The sequence below is a fragment of the Carassius gibelio genome, chromosome A14 (genome assembly GCF_023724105.1).
Source record: "Carassius gibelio isolate Cgi1373 ecotype wild population from Czech Republic chromosome A14, carGib1.2-hapl.c, whole genome shotgun sequence".
In the NCBI taxonomy this organism is placed as follows: domain Eukaryota; kingdom Metazoa; phylum Chordata; class Actinopteri; order Cypriniformes; family Cyprinidae; genus Carassius; species Carassius gibelio.
In genome coordinates this window covers 7,108,728-7,126,354 of record NC_068384.1, presented here as the reverse complement: position 1 = coordinate 7,126,354, position 17,627 = coordinate 7,108,728, and the positions used below count along the sequence as shown (strand labels likewise).

The 17,627-nt window shown below is 36.3% G+C and overlaps 1 protein-coding gene across 6 annotated transcripts in view; it reads left to right on the top strand.

Annotated features, from left to right (window-relative positions):
- The window catches only part of LOC128027371 (ecto-NOX disulfide-thiol exchanger 2), a 255,254-nt gene that overhangs the window by 90,127 nt on the left and 147,500 nt on the right, over nt 1–17,627 (top strand). For all 6 annotated transcript variants that reach the window (XM_052614932.1, XM_052614934.1, XM_052614933.1 and 3 more), the window contains one exon: nt 17,297–17,369. In XM_052614932.1, the coding sequence (XP_052470892.1) occupies nt 17,333–17,369 (37 nt within the window). In that variant the 5' untranslated portion in view covers nt 17,297–17,332. Of the gene's footprint in view, nt 1–17,296; nt 17,370–17,627 lie in introns of those variants that run through there.

Here is a 17,627-nt window from a genome sequence, read left to right as displayed (position 1 = left end):
ATGAATATTTGACCTGAGAACAGTGAGAAGTAATTTTTTTTCACATGGATTTATAGTATACCATTGAATAATGACTGAATACATAAGCTTAAGCAACAAAATATTGTTTATTTTTGTTCAACCAAGTCTAGCAGACCAGTGCAATTTTTGCCATGAAGTATAGCAATAGCATATTTAGAAACAATTTAGAAATTGTACATTTCAGAAATTCAGGAAGCTTATAGGTTTTTTTTTTAAGTAAAACACAATACTGTCAATTACATTCAGAACATTGGAAACACTGACTATTAGAAAACATCTCTCTGTTGCTTCATAAGCCATAACATACTAAGTCCAACTCTCAATAACCGTGGCCAAAACAATAAAGAATTCAACATAAACTGTTGCACCAACAAAATAATACATAGTTCAACATAAAGTGTAAAGTCCACGCTAGCTGCTATATGTTTTGCGTTGAGGTGATACTTGAGGCTCGATGTGCCGCAGTGATATGCGAACGCTAGTTGGTGCTCCAGTATAATCGGTCCGCCGAAACTCATCCAGTGAGAAACGTTCCACGGTGCAAAAATAAGTTATTAAAAATGCAGGAAATTTTTCTTCTGTAATTAATTAATCTTAGTTAACGCGTTATTTTTTGGTGTAATTAATTAATCTCAATTAACGCGTTAAAGTCCCGGCCCTATTTTAAATGCTACAAGTGAGTTGTATCGGAGGATGAAAGCAAGTTTTGGGGTTTGCAAGTAGGTATGCATTATTTTATCGGACTGATATCGGAATCTGCCGATAACGGCTTAAAATGCAAATATCGGTATTGACCGATATTAAAAATTATACAATAAGAGGATTAACTCCCACATGCTCAGGGTGTGGAAGTGATTAGATCACATCAGTAGTGTTTTTGTTAAAAACTAACCAAAATTGAAAATAATTTGTTTCTAATTTCTGCACAGGAGAGAGTTGGTGTGGTTTCAAAACAAAAGGAAATATATTGGCATCGACTGTCGGCCAAAATTAGTTGAAAAATATCGGCATATTGGACATCGGCAAAATCCAATATCATGCATGAAGGAAAAAATATATATTATACCATGATCAATATCTTTGAAGTTCAATCTACCAAAGATAACATTGTTAAATGTTGTAAAACTATAAGTGCTTTTAAAGATAAACTTTAGGTGGATGCTACTTGATGTCAACAAACAAACAAAAGTATTAATATCTGCAAGTAACCAATATGGTATCAATATGTTGTTTGTTGTGAAAATCAGGCGTCCCATCCAAAGTGAATATATTTGCAAGCCAGGCCTTGCTCCAGAGTATCCAGAAAAAAACAGCTGCTATTGGTGAGAGCTAATAATTGAGCAACATAAATCAAGCCTATCGTATGTGCCTAAGTCTCCACCTACTCGCTGTGCCAGTGTTTGTGAATGAGGGTGGCTGGCCGGTGCTTTCCAGCAGAGCACTGGCTGCTAATCATGCTGGGAGCAGCCAGCAGCAAAGACAGGGCCAGGAGAGCATCACAGACTACAGAGGAGTTGTTTATCTTGGGAGGCAGGGCCTCTCTCCATCATCCTGCCAATAAAGACAGTAGAGTCGAGCACGTTCCTCAGCAAGATAAGGTGCCCAGACACTGCCGGCTCTGACAGCCTACAGCTTAGACAGGACACGAGGAGGAAGCTGAGGTGCTTGGCCTTTTGCTACTGCAGTTTTCCACCTATGCTGATGTTTACACATGGAAAGTGCTGGCTAATGTAATCTGGATTACGTAAGAAGATACCAAGTACTTGTAATTGCATTTTAAACTGTGCATAATCAGATTACGGTTACATTTTATGGATTACATGATTGCATATTATTCACACAATGGCAGCAAATTATTCTGAATTTATAGATTTTTTTTTTTCCCTAATTCGTCTTTTTTTTCTCTTTTAAAGTCCTACAGTATAATTTAACTTTGATAACTCTGGATGTTTAATGTCATTGCTGTTTGCATGTTTATTATTCATGTTTGTTCAAGTAATGCATGAATCACTAAACTTTTTTTTTTTATTATCTTTTTTTTTCTTCCTTCAGACAAACCCCTTTCACCCTGAAATATCCCTGAGAAAATAAAATTTTTAATAATTTAACAAGGCATTTATATGTTTGCAGTTCTCTGATATCGGTAAAATGTCCCAAATTCATGCAGGTAATCAAATATTTAAAAATTTTTAAGTGTTTAATTGTTTTGTTTTTATTTTAAAATAATGTATTTACATTTTTATGATTTAAATAATTAGGTTTTTATCAACTCAATAAAACCCACTGATCGATTCAATTTAATTTGCAGTTCTTACGTTAACCTCAGTTTGGAAAACCCTGGAGCAATGCCATTTGTCATGCATTTCATGATGTTTACATCAGCAAATGAAATGTATATCAATGTGGTACTTTTAATGGTAAGTTTAAAACAAGTTCTTAAATGTAATCTAAATTGTAATCGGAATACTTTACGTAAAACGAGTAACCTAGATTACGTTATTAACTAAAAAATTTTGTCATGTCATTTGTATTAAGTAACGAACTAAAATTTGTAAGTAATCTACCCTGCTCTGCACATGGCTCACATCTAGTGAAATAATGTTTGTTATTCGCTGCATTGGTAATGTAATGGGTGTGTTTATTTCAGTACCTTGAAGAAAGCACGAGTCCGTGTCTGTGTATTCGGTCTTGCTAAATTTGACTGTTTTGTTATGTTTCTTGACAGCAATTTTTTGGAACGGTTGTGCTTTTTGCATCCTGGACAGTGATTTGGCTCTGTGTTAGCCCAACCATGACAGTCTCCTTAAAGCACAGACATCTGGAAAATATCTGGGTCAGCCAGACTCTCTTCATGAATAAAAAGAGAAATATTATTTTATTATACAGAGGTGTGAGAGCGAATAATGTGCAGATCCTTGAAAAGACAGGGGATTTTCTTCAGTTCCCAATCAGCTCCTCTCAGTGTTCAGATCATGTTATCAGTCTCCTCTTTTGGGAATGTTGTCCATCAGGAGATGAGTTCTCCAGAGTACAGTAGGCTGATTTAGTGTCTTTGTCTGTTGATCTTGTGCTCATCTGTTGTCTTGTATGTTAAGTAGTAGAAGATCCAAATCTTATGATACTAAAGATGCAGTGGCCGCTCTCTTTCTTACATCGTCCTGGCCCAACATCAGAGAAGAATTGGAATATATGGAATATTATGCACTCACTGGCCACTTTATTTTATTTTTATAGCATCAAGCATTTTCTGCAGATTTGTCGGCTGCACATCCATGATGAGAATCTCCCGTTCCAGCACATCCCAAAGCTGCTCTACTGGATTGAGATCTGGTGACTGTGGAGGTCATCTGAGTAAAGTGAACTCATTCAAGAGTCGTGTTCAGGAAACCAGTCTGAGATGATCTGAGCTGAGTCTCCATCAGAAGATGGGAACACTGTAGTCATAAAGAGATGAACATGTTCAGTAACAATACTCAGGCTGGCCGTGGTGTTTAAATGATGCTGAATTGGTACTAATGGACCCAAAGTGTGCCAAGAAAACATCCCCCACACCATTACACCAACACCAGCCCTGAACCGTTGAGACAAGGCAGGATGGATCCATGCTTTCATGTTCTTCACGCCAAATTCTGACTCTATCTTCTGAATGTCGCAGCAGAAATCGAGACTCGTCAAACCAGGCGATGTTTTCCCAATCTTCTATTGTCCAGTTCTGGTGAGCCTTTTTGAATAAATGCATATATGCATGCCATTGCTCAAATTGATATTATTTATCTTTTGACATTTAATCTTCTGAGTTCAGAAACAGTGTTTAATATAATCGCTGTTCATATTTTTATTCAAAGTTCAGAATCAAGATAAATGTATTACTCTTAGGTTTCTTATGATAACTGAGATAATGCTGCTAAATTTATTCTTTCTTGAACTTGAATGTCATTGCTCTATTTTATTTTTCATATTTTGTTCAAATGTTTAATATATCTGCTGTTCATATGTTCATTTATTAGTGTGTTAAATGAGTAAAATGTTGTCCCGGTTTTAAAATAAATCAATGATATTTGAGTGTATTTTCCCTTTTCAGGAAAAGTATCAAAAAAAAGTATCGAAATCGCGATTCTTGACTAGGTATCGGTATCGAAACAATAATTTTGGTATCGTGACAAAACTAATATGCATGCATGAATAAACACATAATTAAATCGTCTTTACTTTTTCTTTACACAGTATATGAAAATATATAATTGCTTTTATATTTTAAGAAAGGAGATCTCTGGTAAAGATACCAAACTCTTCAGTGCCTGTGTTTTGGCGTTCATGATGAATCCCAGAGTTGCACTGAACTCTTTAGGCATCGGATGCAAATTTATCCTCTGTAAATTAACAGCTGCAACAGCTAATCTGAGAAATCTGCTGCCCTGTCCTGCTGAAGTTTGTTTTATTCATTTGTGTATATACCGATAAGACATAACAGTGCTGGCTTGTGCATCTATAGTGAGACTGCTTTCATTATTGGTTTTTATTTATTGCTTACTTGTCACTTGAGTGTTTTTTTCCCAACTTACTCACAGTGTTATGGGACAATAATGGGCAGAAATGGCTGATCCAATTGCTCTCACCCAGAATGAGTAAAAGTGCTGGAAAATTAATCTCGGACCCCTCACAGGCGTAGACATAAGAACAGAGCCATCTCATGTTAATTTGGTAATAAACATGTAATGCACAACACTATCTATACATTGATTTATTTAACACGCATAACTCTTTTTACATTTCCTTTACACAAATACTATCTATCGTCTACATTGTGTGTGTTTTTTTTTTTGCATATATATTTGTTATTTTTATTAATTTTATTATCTCTGTCTTGTGCTGTGGAAGCATCTGTCACCAAAACAAATTTCTCTAAAAACACACTGCAATAAAGATCTTTTTTTAAATTCTTATTTATTATTTGGGAGGTGGGGATGAGCTATTCCTTTTAAAAAGGCCATTTTACAAGCAGACAGCAAATGCATCGTGTTTAAAGTGAACATGAGCACGGCCAAGCTGTTTCTGTGACCTTCCTAAAGTTAGGCAGCTCTTGCACCTGCTGTCTGGCTTGATTCCTGAGGGAACATCTGCACAGCTGGACGGATATAAATTGCAACAGAGGTTATTGTTCTAGCAGTATTTAACCTGAAAAGCTTCAGATTTCAGGCAGCTTATATCTTTTAGCAGTGTTATTGTTATGCCCTAGACGTCCAGGCCATTGGGGAATATTTGATTTCATTTATTGCACTGCTATTTCAGGTAATAATTTCAGTGTTGCCATGGCTCCTTGTGGAGAACGGGGCCATCGTGAATGCACCTCGTGAATGTTTCCTTTTCACCCGAGCGACAGCCATAATTCATGTTTTTCACAGAGTGAAGGAGTAAAATGAATAATAAATGGAAGAAGTGCACAATGTAATTTCCCTCCGCCCCTCATCTGGCCAGCAGAGGTTTAGATGGAGCGGCTAACAGGTCAGCATCCTTCGCCGGTCATTTACATTCGTAAGCACGTCACCGGGGATGAAGCTAATGACCTTAGGTGCCGCAATCAGCATTGATGGTGGTGCCCTGCGATATGAAGGATTTGGTATTCACGGTGTCCGCCGAAAACTATGAATTATTAATGCAGGGATTCAAGCAAACGCTCTATTCTCTGAAGACACAGGAAGGACAGCTATGGGGTAAATGGTGGAGAGAGAACTGAATATAGAGGCGTCATGAAACCGGTCAGGGGTGAGAACTTTAACTTTGCCTCACAGTTAGCCCACCTATATTCATTGGAGATTTTTTTTGTGAGTTTCTGCTTTGCATCAAACTTCTGAGAGACGCCGGTTTATTTCTCTTGCCGCTTTTAAAGTTCAGCATGCATAATTTGGGTCTGGTGGTGCGTTTGATCGATTGCTCCACACTGAAGTCTACCCCGGTGTGATTGTCAAGTTTGTTTTCTTGTCCGGCTTCGATTGAGATGCATTTATTTTCTCCGTTTCAGTCAAGATTGGTGCCAGGTTCTCAACCTGCCAGAATCTGCAGATGAGCCATCAGAGACAGCTGGGAATGATTTCTCCATATCGGCACATTTTCCTGCCCAACATGTGTCCACAGCTGTAAAATGAAGCACCTTTGGCTTTCTGCCTGGATATTCATGACCCCGTCACATCTAGAGGAAGCGGGGCATTTAAGTGCCAGTTCTCCATTCGCCAGTCTTAAGAGTTCACTGAAACCAAACTTAAATATCATGCAAATTTATTTGAGGGGTTATTATTTAGTGATTTGTTGACTTATTTAATACTTTTCAGCATGGACCAAAATTGGCAGTATAGATGTTTATAATGTCTATTTAAAACAAACAGTTTATTTGAACATTCTATTGAGTAAAGAATCCTGAAAATGTATTGACTTTTCACTTAAACATTGATAAAAATCATAAATCTTTCTTGATCATATTTTCATGATTTGTGACACTGAAGAGTGGAGGAATGATGCTGAAAATACAGCTGCACATCACAGAAATGAAATACATTTTACAATATATTCACATAGAAAACAGCTATTTTTAATCGTAACAATATTTCAGAATATAACTGTATTTTTTATTAAATAAATGCAGCTTGGTGAGTTGAAGAAACTTGATTGTTTTTGGCTATGTAATTGCAGGTTTATTTGAACATTCATATAACCTTCATTTAAACTAAAACAAGACACTGTTAAATCTCAAAATATATGTATTTTTCCAGTGCTTTCTTCCATCTGCCCGGTCTGGACCGTCCTAACAGATGAAAGTGAACAGATGCCCCGGCTAGTTTTGGAGGCCAGGGGATAATTGATTTTCTGGTTACCCACCATTGAGAGCTAATGTTTCCTAAAATGGCTTTCATAGAGCCAAGTCCCCTGTGGGGGGGCCTTTACGTGAAGCATGTCATGGCACAAGCGCCATCACTCAGGAAAGCAGATATGATCAACACGTCTGGAGTCCCACAGGGCCGCAGGCTGGATGCAGTCGACCGCAGTTCAAAGAAAGATGGAGGCTAATACAGAGACCATTTACTGTCCGACTGGCAGAACTGGTGACTTGACCAGTGTTGTAGTTTCTGATTCTGTTAATTGAAAAGGATTGGTTTAAAAAAAAAAAAAAAAAAAAAAAAAAATATATATATATATATATATATATATATATATATATATATATATATATATATATATATATATATTTAATTTTCTTTCTTTATTTTTTACTGCATTTGTAGATCCGACTGGTTGCAAAATGTTTTTAAATGAATAAAAATCTCCTAATTCGCTGCACTAGAAACATTACTGATTATGACCAATGTTAAAGTTGAGCTGCTTTATATGTTCTGGACCTTTCGGGATTCTTTGATAAATAAAAAGTTAAATAGAACAGCATTTATTCAAAACAGTTTTTTTTTTTTTAAATCAACATATTGTGAACTACTGTTCAAAAGTTTGGGGCCTGTACTTTTTTTTTTTTTTACAAAAAGTGATAAGTAAAGATGTTCTAAAGATTTCATGTTATGATTTCTGAAGGATGAAACACTGGAGTAATGATGCTGAAAATACAGTTTTGATAACAGGAATAAATAATATTTTATATTTGCTTTTATAATCTTACTGATCCCCAACATCTGAATGGCAGCATCATTCGATTCAACATTAGCAATCATTCCTTATAAATGAGTGTTTCAATCCAGATTGACTTCAGCATGTTCTAATATCCTAATTAGTTTGATTTAGTTTGCGGTGCTGTTACAGTAATACCGTTATCTTTGATGACTGCTGTAGTCTCAGGAGTCATATTACTGCAGGCTGAAAAGCTTTGTTTTCATGTGGCTCTTCAGTCCTGTTTTGTAGTCATGTTAATTGCTTAATATTTGTTCATTTAATAGAAACACAAAACAAAACCCATTTAAAAGCACGAATGGCGTTGACTTTATGGTTGTGGCCGGACTGAAAATCACATTCATTCAAGCTCCTGAAGATAGTTATTCTTGTGCGAAACCCGCTTTATAATATCTGTGGGCATTTTTTTTTAAGAAAGGTATGCATCTTCAGATTTTCCTGTCATTTAATGCAAAGTGGAGTGAATTATGATAATCCTCACTTGAACGCTGAACATTGTCTCTGATCTGTGTGTGTTGAGATCAGGTCAGTCTCCAGAGACGTCTTCTCTTCCACACAGTTGGAAAGCACACTGCAGGTGATAATCGGCGCTCTAAACAATAATCTGATACGCCGCGTGCCCTTTCTGTCACTGCGCTGTGTTGTTTCTGTGACAGTGACATATGAGGATAATAACTGCAGATAAAAGGCCGTTTTGGAGGCACTTCCACATCAGAGGCCAAGCCGCGGGTTGTTTTCTATGGTACCAATGCTGCAGAGAATCGAGCACCAATTCTGTTCAAATAATGCTCATCATTATAATGATTTGTTCTGGAGGCAAAGCACTTTTCATCAATGTAGCATTCATACATGTTTTTTTTTGTTTTTTTTCAAATGCAATATAAAGAATTGCACCTCTAACTACTAGGCCCAGTTTATTCAGAACATTAAAGCTTATAATGCCAAGTGTTTGTGTTTGGATTCTGCTGTATGTTAGCTGATCTTCACAGGCAGTGGATCTGCTGGTTGTTTTGAGCTGTACCTCATGTCGTGGGGGAGATGAATAGGGTGAGATGGGCTGATTGGTAATCTCCTCATCTCCTGACGACGCTCTGGTGACTGTCTGATAAGGCCGTGTTGATCAGAGGAGGTCCACCGATCCGATGCCATCTGTGGAGTCTCAGGAATAAAAATAAGAAATCACACCGAAAATCTCTCATAGTTAAAAAAAAACTATTTTTAAGAATGTCCTGGCCACTGTTTTCCACACAACAAACTATGTTACTTTCAAGCTGCAAAAAAAAAAAAAAATACTGGACTTTCAATACGACTTGTACACTTTATTTCAAGTCTTCTAAAGTCAAACATCAGCTTTTTGCAAAGAACCGATTGGAATTTAAAGGGATAGTCCACCCAAAAATTAAAACAGTGTCATCATTTAATTCCAAAGTATAGGTCTGCTTAATTTTTGTACATGTACGCTATCGTAGAACAAAGTATTCTACGGTTGATTAGTATTGTCTTAGTATAAAGCATTTCTAGCTTCTGTTAAAGGCCATTAAGAGTTTATTAATTTTCCTATTGAGAGAATTTGTTGTGTGATATTAATAGTTCTAGAAGTTCTCCAAAAGTTAAGGCCCATTCACAACAAGAACGATAACTATAAAGATAACGAAATTGTCTGTGTATTCTAAGCAGACGCGCGTCTGCTGCTTTAAATTCTCGAGCTCATTACAGCAGGATTGATTCTGATTGGTTGGCAATGTTTTTATCATTCATCAGGGAAAAAAATCGTTCTGAAAGTGATTCCAACGATATCGTTTCTCTGTGCCTTTATCGTTATCTTTATAGTTATCGTGCTTGGTGTGAACAGGTCTTTAGTCAGAAGTGTGTGCTCTTAACCAGGATCCCCTCTCAATTAAAAAAAAGGTTTCAGTATGCCGTTTTTCCAAATTTTCAAATAAGTAACTTTGTTTTCCCATTTATTCACTGATCCTTTCCCCATGTTGAGAGAAATCAGGAGTAAATGCACAGGCACGTCCTTCATCCTGAGGCTTATCATTTCACTTTTGGTGTGAAAGGGCCTTTACAGTTTCCAAAAATATAAATTTTGGGTTTTTCGTTCATAAAAATAAATAAGCAAGCCCAATCAAGGTGACAAAAAGTGACACAAAAGTAATGTAATGAATTACTTTTCATAAAAAGCAACTTGAGTTCCACAATTAGTCACTTTTATGTTTTTTATGAAGAAATGCAATGCATTACTTTTCAAAGTAACTTTCCCCAACACTGGTGAACAGTCTCTTTAAGTTATTGATCATCTCCCCTGTGGTGTAGCTTTCAAATCTAAAGGAAAAAGTTTTCTTTGAACGCCTTCGTGTGGCATCAGAAGACTCGAAAATTGCATGCAAGCTTTTTGTTTGTTTTCTTTTATGCAACTTTATAGCCCTTTGGCACTGAATTATTTTGTCGAATGGTTAACAGAGATTTGGCCACTCTTCAGAATCTCCCTCTTTTTGTGTTGCGAGGAAGAAAGACAATTCTAACTGGTTTGGAAGGACATGAGGGTGAGGAAATAATGACAGCGTTTTCATTCTTGGGTGAACCAATGCTTAAAAATCCCAGAATTCCACTGTAAACACGACTCTTTCACTCATTTTAGCCTGCAGTTCTTTCTGATCCTTTTTGAAGCTTGCAATTTGAAAGCCATTTAATTCGTTCTCATGCCATTGTAAGCCTATCCCATAAAACACAAATGCAAGCACCACTTAGAGACATTACTTCCAGCAACACTTTCCTGAAATGAATGTTTGCGCGAAGCTAAAAGCTGTCTTTTCTTCACATTACAGAGGAAAAGTCATTGAAAAAGCTTCCAGCCTTGCAGTTAAAAGCCTCAGATGTCTGTTCTCTTTGGTTCTGGAGACCAAGCAGGCATTTGAGAGTTGGTCTTTATGCAGCATTTGGTACGTCTGGCCCACATTTTATGGTGTCTGCTCAGACCGTGAATGTGTAGTATGATAATTTGCCTCTCTCGGTGGAGAACAGGAGATTGTCTTCAGCTCCCGAGCCAGGATTTCTTCAGCACAGAGAGAATGAGCTTTTAACAGACTTGGCCCAAAGTTCAACTTCTCTGCATTTTCTGTCTTGACACTGCAATGGGGAGAGCGTTCAGTTGAACAAGATGGCAACGGTCACTTTTCAGACGCTTATAAGTGATAGATTTAATAGACGATTCTTTTATCTCTGGGCTTCATGTGTAGTGCATTGGGCTGGTGAGTTATTGAACATTGTATGTAGAGATAGTCCAGAAAACTTGATCTCAAATGAGCTGTATTGCTGGGAAATATAAGACATTCATCTATTCAGTAATCAGTTTTCTTGCTTCAAATAATGGAGGGCAAAGCGTTTGTGTAATCATAGCAGTACTAGTGCATCAGGATAACAATTATCAGTGCATGAAGCAAACCCACTCCGACTGCTGTCAATTTCTGTCTTTTTTTATTATATATATTTTTTTATTATATACCATATGTGGGAAGTGAAATCACACACTCTTCTTTTTTCTCTTGCTTGCAGTCAGCTACGGTTGCTACCCTCTGGAAGACACATTTTGTTGGCCGTATACTTCTTTATATCATTTTGGAAAAGTAATCATTGTAAAATTAATTGTTATTCCTCTTGATTCATAAATTGCTCTAATTTCTTGCTTTCTTTGGAATGGTACTGTTACTTTTCCTAAAGTAAATCAGGCTTGATTCTTGAGTGTTTCTGCTGAATTCAAAATGTATATATTTTTTTAATGTTAATATCCAAACCGTTCTTGGTCCCCATTGACTTCCATAGTATTTGTATTTATTTTATTTGCATTGCATTGCACTGGGGGGAGCCTTGCTTACATTGAAATCTCATTGGTGCAAATTTCTGCTCTACGTATACATCAGACATTGCATTATTCAATAAAAATAAAATGTTTTTTAATAATAAATGTCTCGCTTTGACGTAAGTGACTTCTCTAACCTCAGCTAGACAGCACTTTTGGAAATCATTGGCATGAAATGCGCTAATGATTCGCCTTGGTTTTGAGACACAGTCATTGTGGGATCATTAGTGCTTCCATAACAAGAACCTGTAAGTAGAAATCCCAGCTTCGGTTCCACAGTAGATGGCATGTGGTTTATTAGATTGTGTATTTATTGTCTTCCCTATGCAGTTGTACTGAACGTGGGTCAATATGTGTTATGTCTCATTTATTCCAGCAATTCCGGTGTTGTTGACTAAATATACCCTCATTTGAAATGTATCTTCTGCTTGATGTGAGGGAAGATGATGTCTGTTTCACGCTGGCCAGTGCCATTACTGAATCATTTCCATTGGACCACTAACTGAAATCTAACCTCCAAATGCATTTTTAATGTCCATTTTGCCCAAATGCGGTCTTATATGCCTCATGGGTTCAAACACATTGCTAACAGCCCCGCAAGCTACAGTCGAGTTTGAGGAATAGACCTTGTATAGTGGTGTTCATCACGAGGAAGGATTTTTTGCTAACGTTTTTCTGTCAGATGTGACGGCTGCAACCATTCACGTTCCTCTCCCTCCAGGCTCAACCTCAGACTAAAGACTGAAGCATACCCGCTTGTTTTACACACTTGACTACACAAGATCAAATGCACAGATTTATTAGAGCACCGATAAAGGTGCTGCAAGCAATTTCAACTAGACTTCCACTACACTTAGCCGCTATGAAAAGGAGTGTAACATTTGCGTCTCTGTTCACTAATGATCTAGTTTTAATTAGCAAGTTTTTTTATTTTACTGGCATGAAAATATGCCCTATCTATTTCTTTAAATGCACATTTTCTTAGATGAACTCTTTACAGTTGGGTTTGTGACTGTAAGTTCCTGGCAGTTTACATGTGGGTCGCAAATACTAACCTTCTTGGGAGTCTCTGCTTTTCATAATCCATGAAAAGTTAATGTCTTAAATATTTTAACTGATATAACAACAGTCTTAATTAAAATTTTATAAAGTCTTGAATTCTGGGACAAGAATTGCAATATGGCCTAATGATTCTAAGACTTCAGAAGCCTGTGATGTAAGATAATGAATGGTTTCGCTGTGTGTTTAAAGTCAAATAGCTGTGCTGTTGCATGTTCTACAAGCTTGTGGTTTCAGAGCAGTTTGCAATCAGTGAATACTGTGCAATTATGCCAAGGGATTGCTCTGATCTAGTATTGATGAATTAGATTTATTTTATTATTGTAATGTGCTGTGGATGGCTGTTAAATTGCATCTTTTTGAATGAGCAGCTGGGTTTGATATAGACACTGGAAAGTCCTAATGCATTCAGGCTTGTTTATAATCAAGTCCCATATTATGCATAAAATCTATTTTGGTTACACGATCAATTTTGGATTTCTTCTTGTCATGGGAAGGAAAGACTAAGAACTTTGTTGAATATATTCACAGTATATAGACTTTTATTATTGGTGCAATAAACTTATTTTAAACACAGACATTATTAGGTGAACCCAGTGCTAAATCATGTTATTATTTTGAAAATGGATATGAGCAGGTTGTATATAAAGACGTCGAACTTCTCATTCAAGGCTCACTCATTCATAAGCTAGTTTTAATGTATGCAACAATTTCTTGTGTAAAACATATTTTAATAGAATTTCCATTTTTAAATGATATTGCACAACATTTTACATTCAGAAAATATATTAATGGACATTTTTTAAAAAGGTTTCACCTGGAATCCTTTTATAATTATTTTAGTTATCTTTACTGTTATCATTATTATTATTTTATGTATATATGTATATGTTATTATGTTGGTTGTGTTTTGTAATGAAATGATATTGTAATCATAATACTGTTTATTTCACCATGAATAAAGCCATTGGTGCCGATATGGCATTAAATAATAAATACACACTTTTTGTAATCAGATTATTATTATTTCAGCAAATAAATCCAAAATCAGACAACCTCTAATTTGTTGTATTGAAATATTAGAAAATAATCCAGTTTTTTAATACAGTATATTGATTAAAACACGCATTGAATATTCAGCAGTTGAATGTGTGCTGCAGCCGGTTTATTTATATTTATCATTTATATTATTCCTTACACATTCTCATCTGTTTTTGGTTTGTTCAGTTCAAATTGGCTATTTCTAATAAAAGCAGTGTGATTTAAGTCTCAAATGGTGACTTGGACAAATGTCAAGAGGTTAGAGGTCATCAGCATGTTGTGGGCAAATGTCAAGAGGTTAGAGGTCATCAGCATGTTGTGGGCAAATGTCAAGAGGTTAGAGGTCATCAGCATGTTGTGGGCAAAGGTCAAGAGGTTAGAGGTCAATAGCATGTTTTGGGCAAAGGTCAAGAGGTTAGAGGTCATGAGCATGTTGTGGAATAATGTCAAGAGGTTAGAGGTCATCAGCATGTTGTGGAAAAATGTCAAGAGGTTAGAGGTCATCAGCATGTTGTGGACAAATGTCAAGAGGTTAGAGGTCATCAGCATGTTGTGGGCAAATGTCAAGAGGTTAGAGGTCATCAGCATGTTGTGGGCAAATGTCAAGAGGTTAGAGGTCATCAGCATGTTGTGGGCAAATGTCAAGAGGTTAGAGGTCATCAGCATGTTGTGGGCAAATGTCAAGAGGTTAGAGGTCATCAGCATGTTGTGGGCAAAGGTCAAGAGGTTAGAGGTCATTAGCATGTTGTGGGCAAATGTCAAGAGGTTAGAGGTCATCAGCATGTTGTGGACAAAGGTCAAGAGGTTAGAGGTCATCAGCATGTTGTGGAAAAATGTCAAGAGGTTAGAGGTCATCAGCATGTTGTGGAAAAATGTCAAGAGGTTAGAGGTCATCAGCATGTTGTGGACAAATGTCAAGAGGTTAGAGGTCATCAGCATGTTGTGGGCAAATGTCAAGAGGTTAGAGGTCATCAGCATGTTGTGGGCAAATGTCAAGAGGTTAGAGGTCATTAGCATGTTGTGGGCAAAGGTCAAGAGGTTAGAGGTCATCAGCATGTTGTGGGCAAAGGTCACAGAGGAAGTGACGGATCTTGGACATACTGCTATTTGAGTAAGACTCTCTTCTGTACTGACCTCGCGACATGAAAACAGCCACTGAATGCTCATTCCTGTCTAGACAAGGTTGTTTTTTGATTCTGTTACTGGCTGACTCTTGATTTCATAATATAACATGTTTCCAGAACGATGCTATCTCTATGAATCTGTGAAAGTGATGAAAGAGGGCTCTCATGATTTCTAACATTTCAATTATAGATCTGAATGAAACCTGGATGTGTGATTGCAGTCTTGAAACACAGAAAGATGCATAATGTTAATATCTCATGTCCTTTATGTATTTTAATTCATAGTTTGAGAATAACAAGGTCAGAATTTATACTCTCCGAACCTTCAACTAGTTAGTTTGTCTTTAACTTGAACTGCAATATTTCATGGTTTGAATGTAAGTTGCTTGTGCTATTGGAAAACAAACAGAGCAGCTTGGATTTATGTGCCTTATGACAATTTACTTCTGAGTGTAATTTACCATCAGGGAGCCAGATTCATAAAAATCCTTTACAAATAAATTCTTAGAACAAAGTGCACTTCTTGAAAAAATTGCGCAAGTTCTCTGTTATTTTCTTTAGAACATCTTATGTTTAGATGAAAATGTCTGATTGTATGACAGTTTTGGCCAAAAATCAACCTAATAAACAATCTGCAGTTTATGTAATAATCAAAATGGGTTGCAAACAAGCCTGTTTAAGATGGAGCGGCTTGTTTTATTCATTTACACTCCGAATGCATCCTGTACATTATATTAGTGTCAGTGGACGCTCTTATAATACTGCAAAAAATCATGATTTATTTATAATAAAAAAATAAAATGCTATTTGACTCTTGATTGGTGAGTATACAGTACTTTCATAAGTTGCTGTTTTGTTGGTTTGATTGCTTCTATTGTCCTCATTTGTAAATCACGTTGGATAAATGTATCTGCTAAATGATTGCGTGTTTTCAGAGTGCTCCTGAGCACATATAATATGTATTACAATTTAGTTAGTGTTATATTGCAATGCTTAATATTTGATTAAATAAACATATATCTTCAGACATATAAACGTATATCTTGGAACAATATATATATTGTTCCATATTGATATCAACATGCAGAGAATGAAAATATATTCCATTTGTTGTTAAACATGAATTGCATTAAATATTGCATTGCATTAGGGTTTCCTTAACTGGGATTTGTAAGTTTAACGAAAAGCTTATAATTAATTAAATCATAAAAATGTCAAATTAAAATTAAATGCTTTAAAACAAGCTAAAATTAAACGCTTACTAAAAAAAAGATAAAGCATTTATTTGTTTTCCTGCATGTCATGTGACCATTAACCAATGAAAGAGAACCGAGAACATGCAAATGTGTTGCTTAATTATTCATTTATTACATTAAAATCTCAGGGGTACTTCAAATAAATATACGGTGAAAGATGTTCTTATGACAAAAAAAAAAAAAATAATAAATGTAAATAAAAAATAATGTGAATTTCAGTTTAAAGGCAAAGCCTTCCAAAGACAAAGTAATAACCCACTGATTGATAAATCAAATAAAAATGAATGTATTGATCAGTATTTGATGCAATGTTGAAATGTTCAGAGAACACTTTATTAAACTGAAATGATTTTGGTAAATCCAGTGTTTCAAATGCTGTGGCGTTTCATTTTTCTGTGTAATTAAAGCCACCTGACTACGTCTGACTGATCTCTGTGTGAAACTAAAAGAGCTCCTGAAGATATATAGAAGTAATGAGCTATATATAATATTTAAAGACTAGTGAGAAACCATAAATTACAAATCATTTATTGCTATTGTGTGAATAGTATTTAATCAATAAAAAGTAACTATAATCTGATTGAGTATTTTAAAGTTTATTACAATAAAAATAAAAGTATACTTAATTTTTTGAATCTGATTATGTAAGAATACATGTGATCAGTAAATAGCAGTTAAGATTAAGAATAATTATATTTTGTGAAACCAATCCCAAATGCGAAAATATCTCCAGAACACCATTTGGCAACACAAATTGTGTAATGCCCCTCACATTAAACTACAGACGCCAAAATATGAGCACAGAATGATAATGCTTCCTCACAGTTATTATGACAGGAGCTGTTTCACTGAAGGACTGAGGCTGGCCGTTATTTGAGTGACACGGTGACCTGCGCGGACACAAATATGCAAGAAAAAGCAGCTAGATAATTCCATTGTCACAAGGGACAAAATATATTTTAATAAGAATGCAAAATGTAGTTTCAGTCCCAGTGAACAAGCTCAGCTCATCCGCTGTCAGTTTTGGACTCCGGCTGTTCTCGAATCAGATGATTCCCAGGCGACTTTAACCATTAAACTGCTGTGCATTATGCATGTTTTGGATTTATTAGGATGTTTGTTTCTGGCTGAATTTAGATTGCCTTCTCCAAGACGTTTACCATGCTGATGGAAAGCCTTCTGTGGCTCTATGCTCACAAGACTGTTTCATAGAGATACCTCAGTCACCTTAACATCCAAACGCAGCTAAGCCTGTATTGTCTTCTTAACAGGTGCCGTCACCAGGAGATTGAGCGTCTGCTGAACACATGATGTTCAAGGACTACAGATCTGCTCGAGCTGTAGGTGAGTTGATATGCGTTCTTCTGTCCCTTTAAGCTTCTCATTCACAGGCAGAGTGTAGATCTCACGGCAGAGAAAGCATTTGTTGGCTAGATCTCTGCTGCTCACCTGATAAGGCTGTCAATGTGTCCCCACGAGAGGCTGCTTCTCAATAATAAGAGCTTTCTTTGGCATTTATTCTGTCACGGACAGGTGGAAACGTCTGCTGGATCACCTCTATTGCTTTTCGCTTCTAGTTTGCGCTTTCTAAATGAGAGGAAG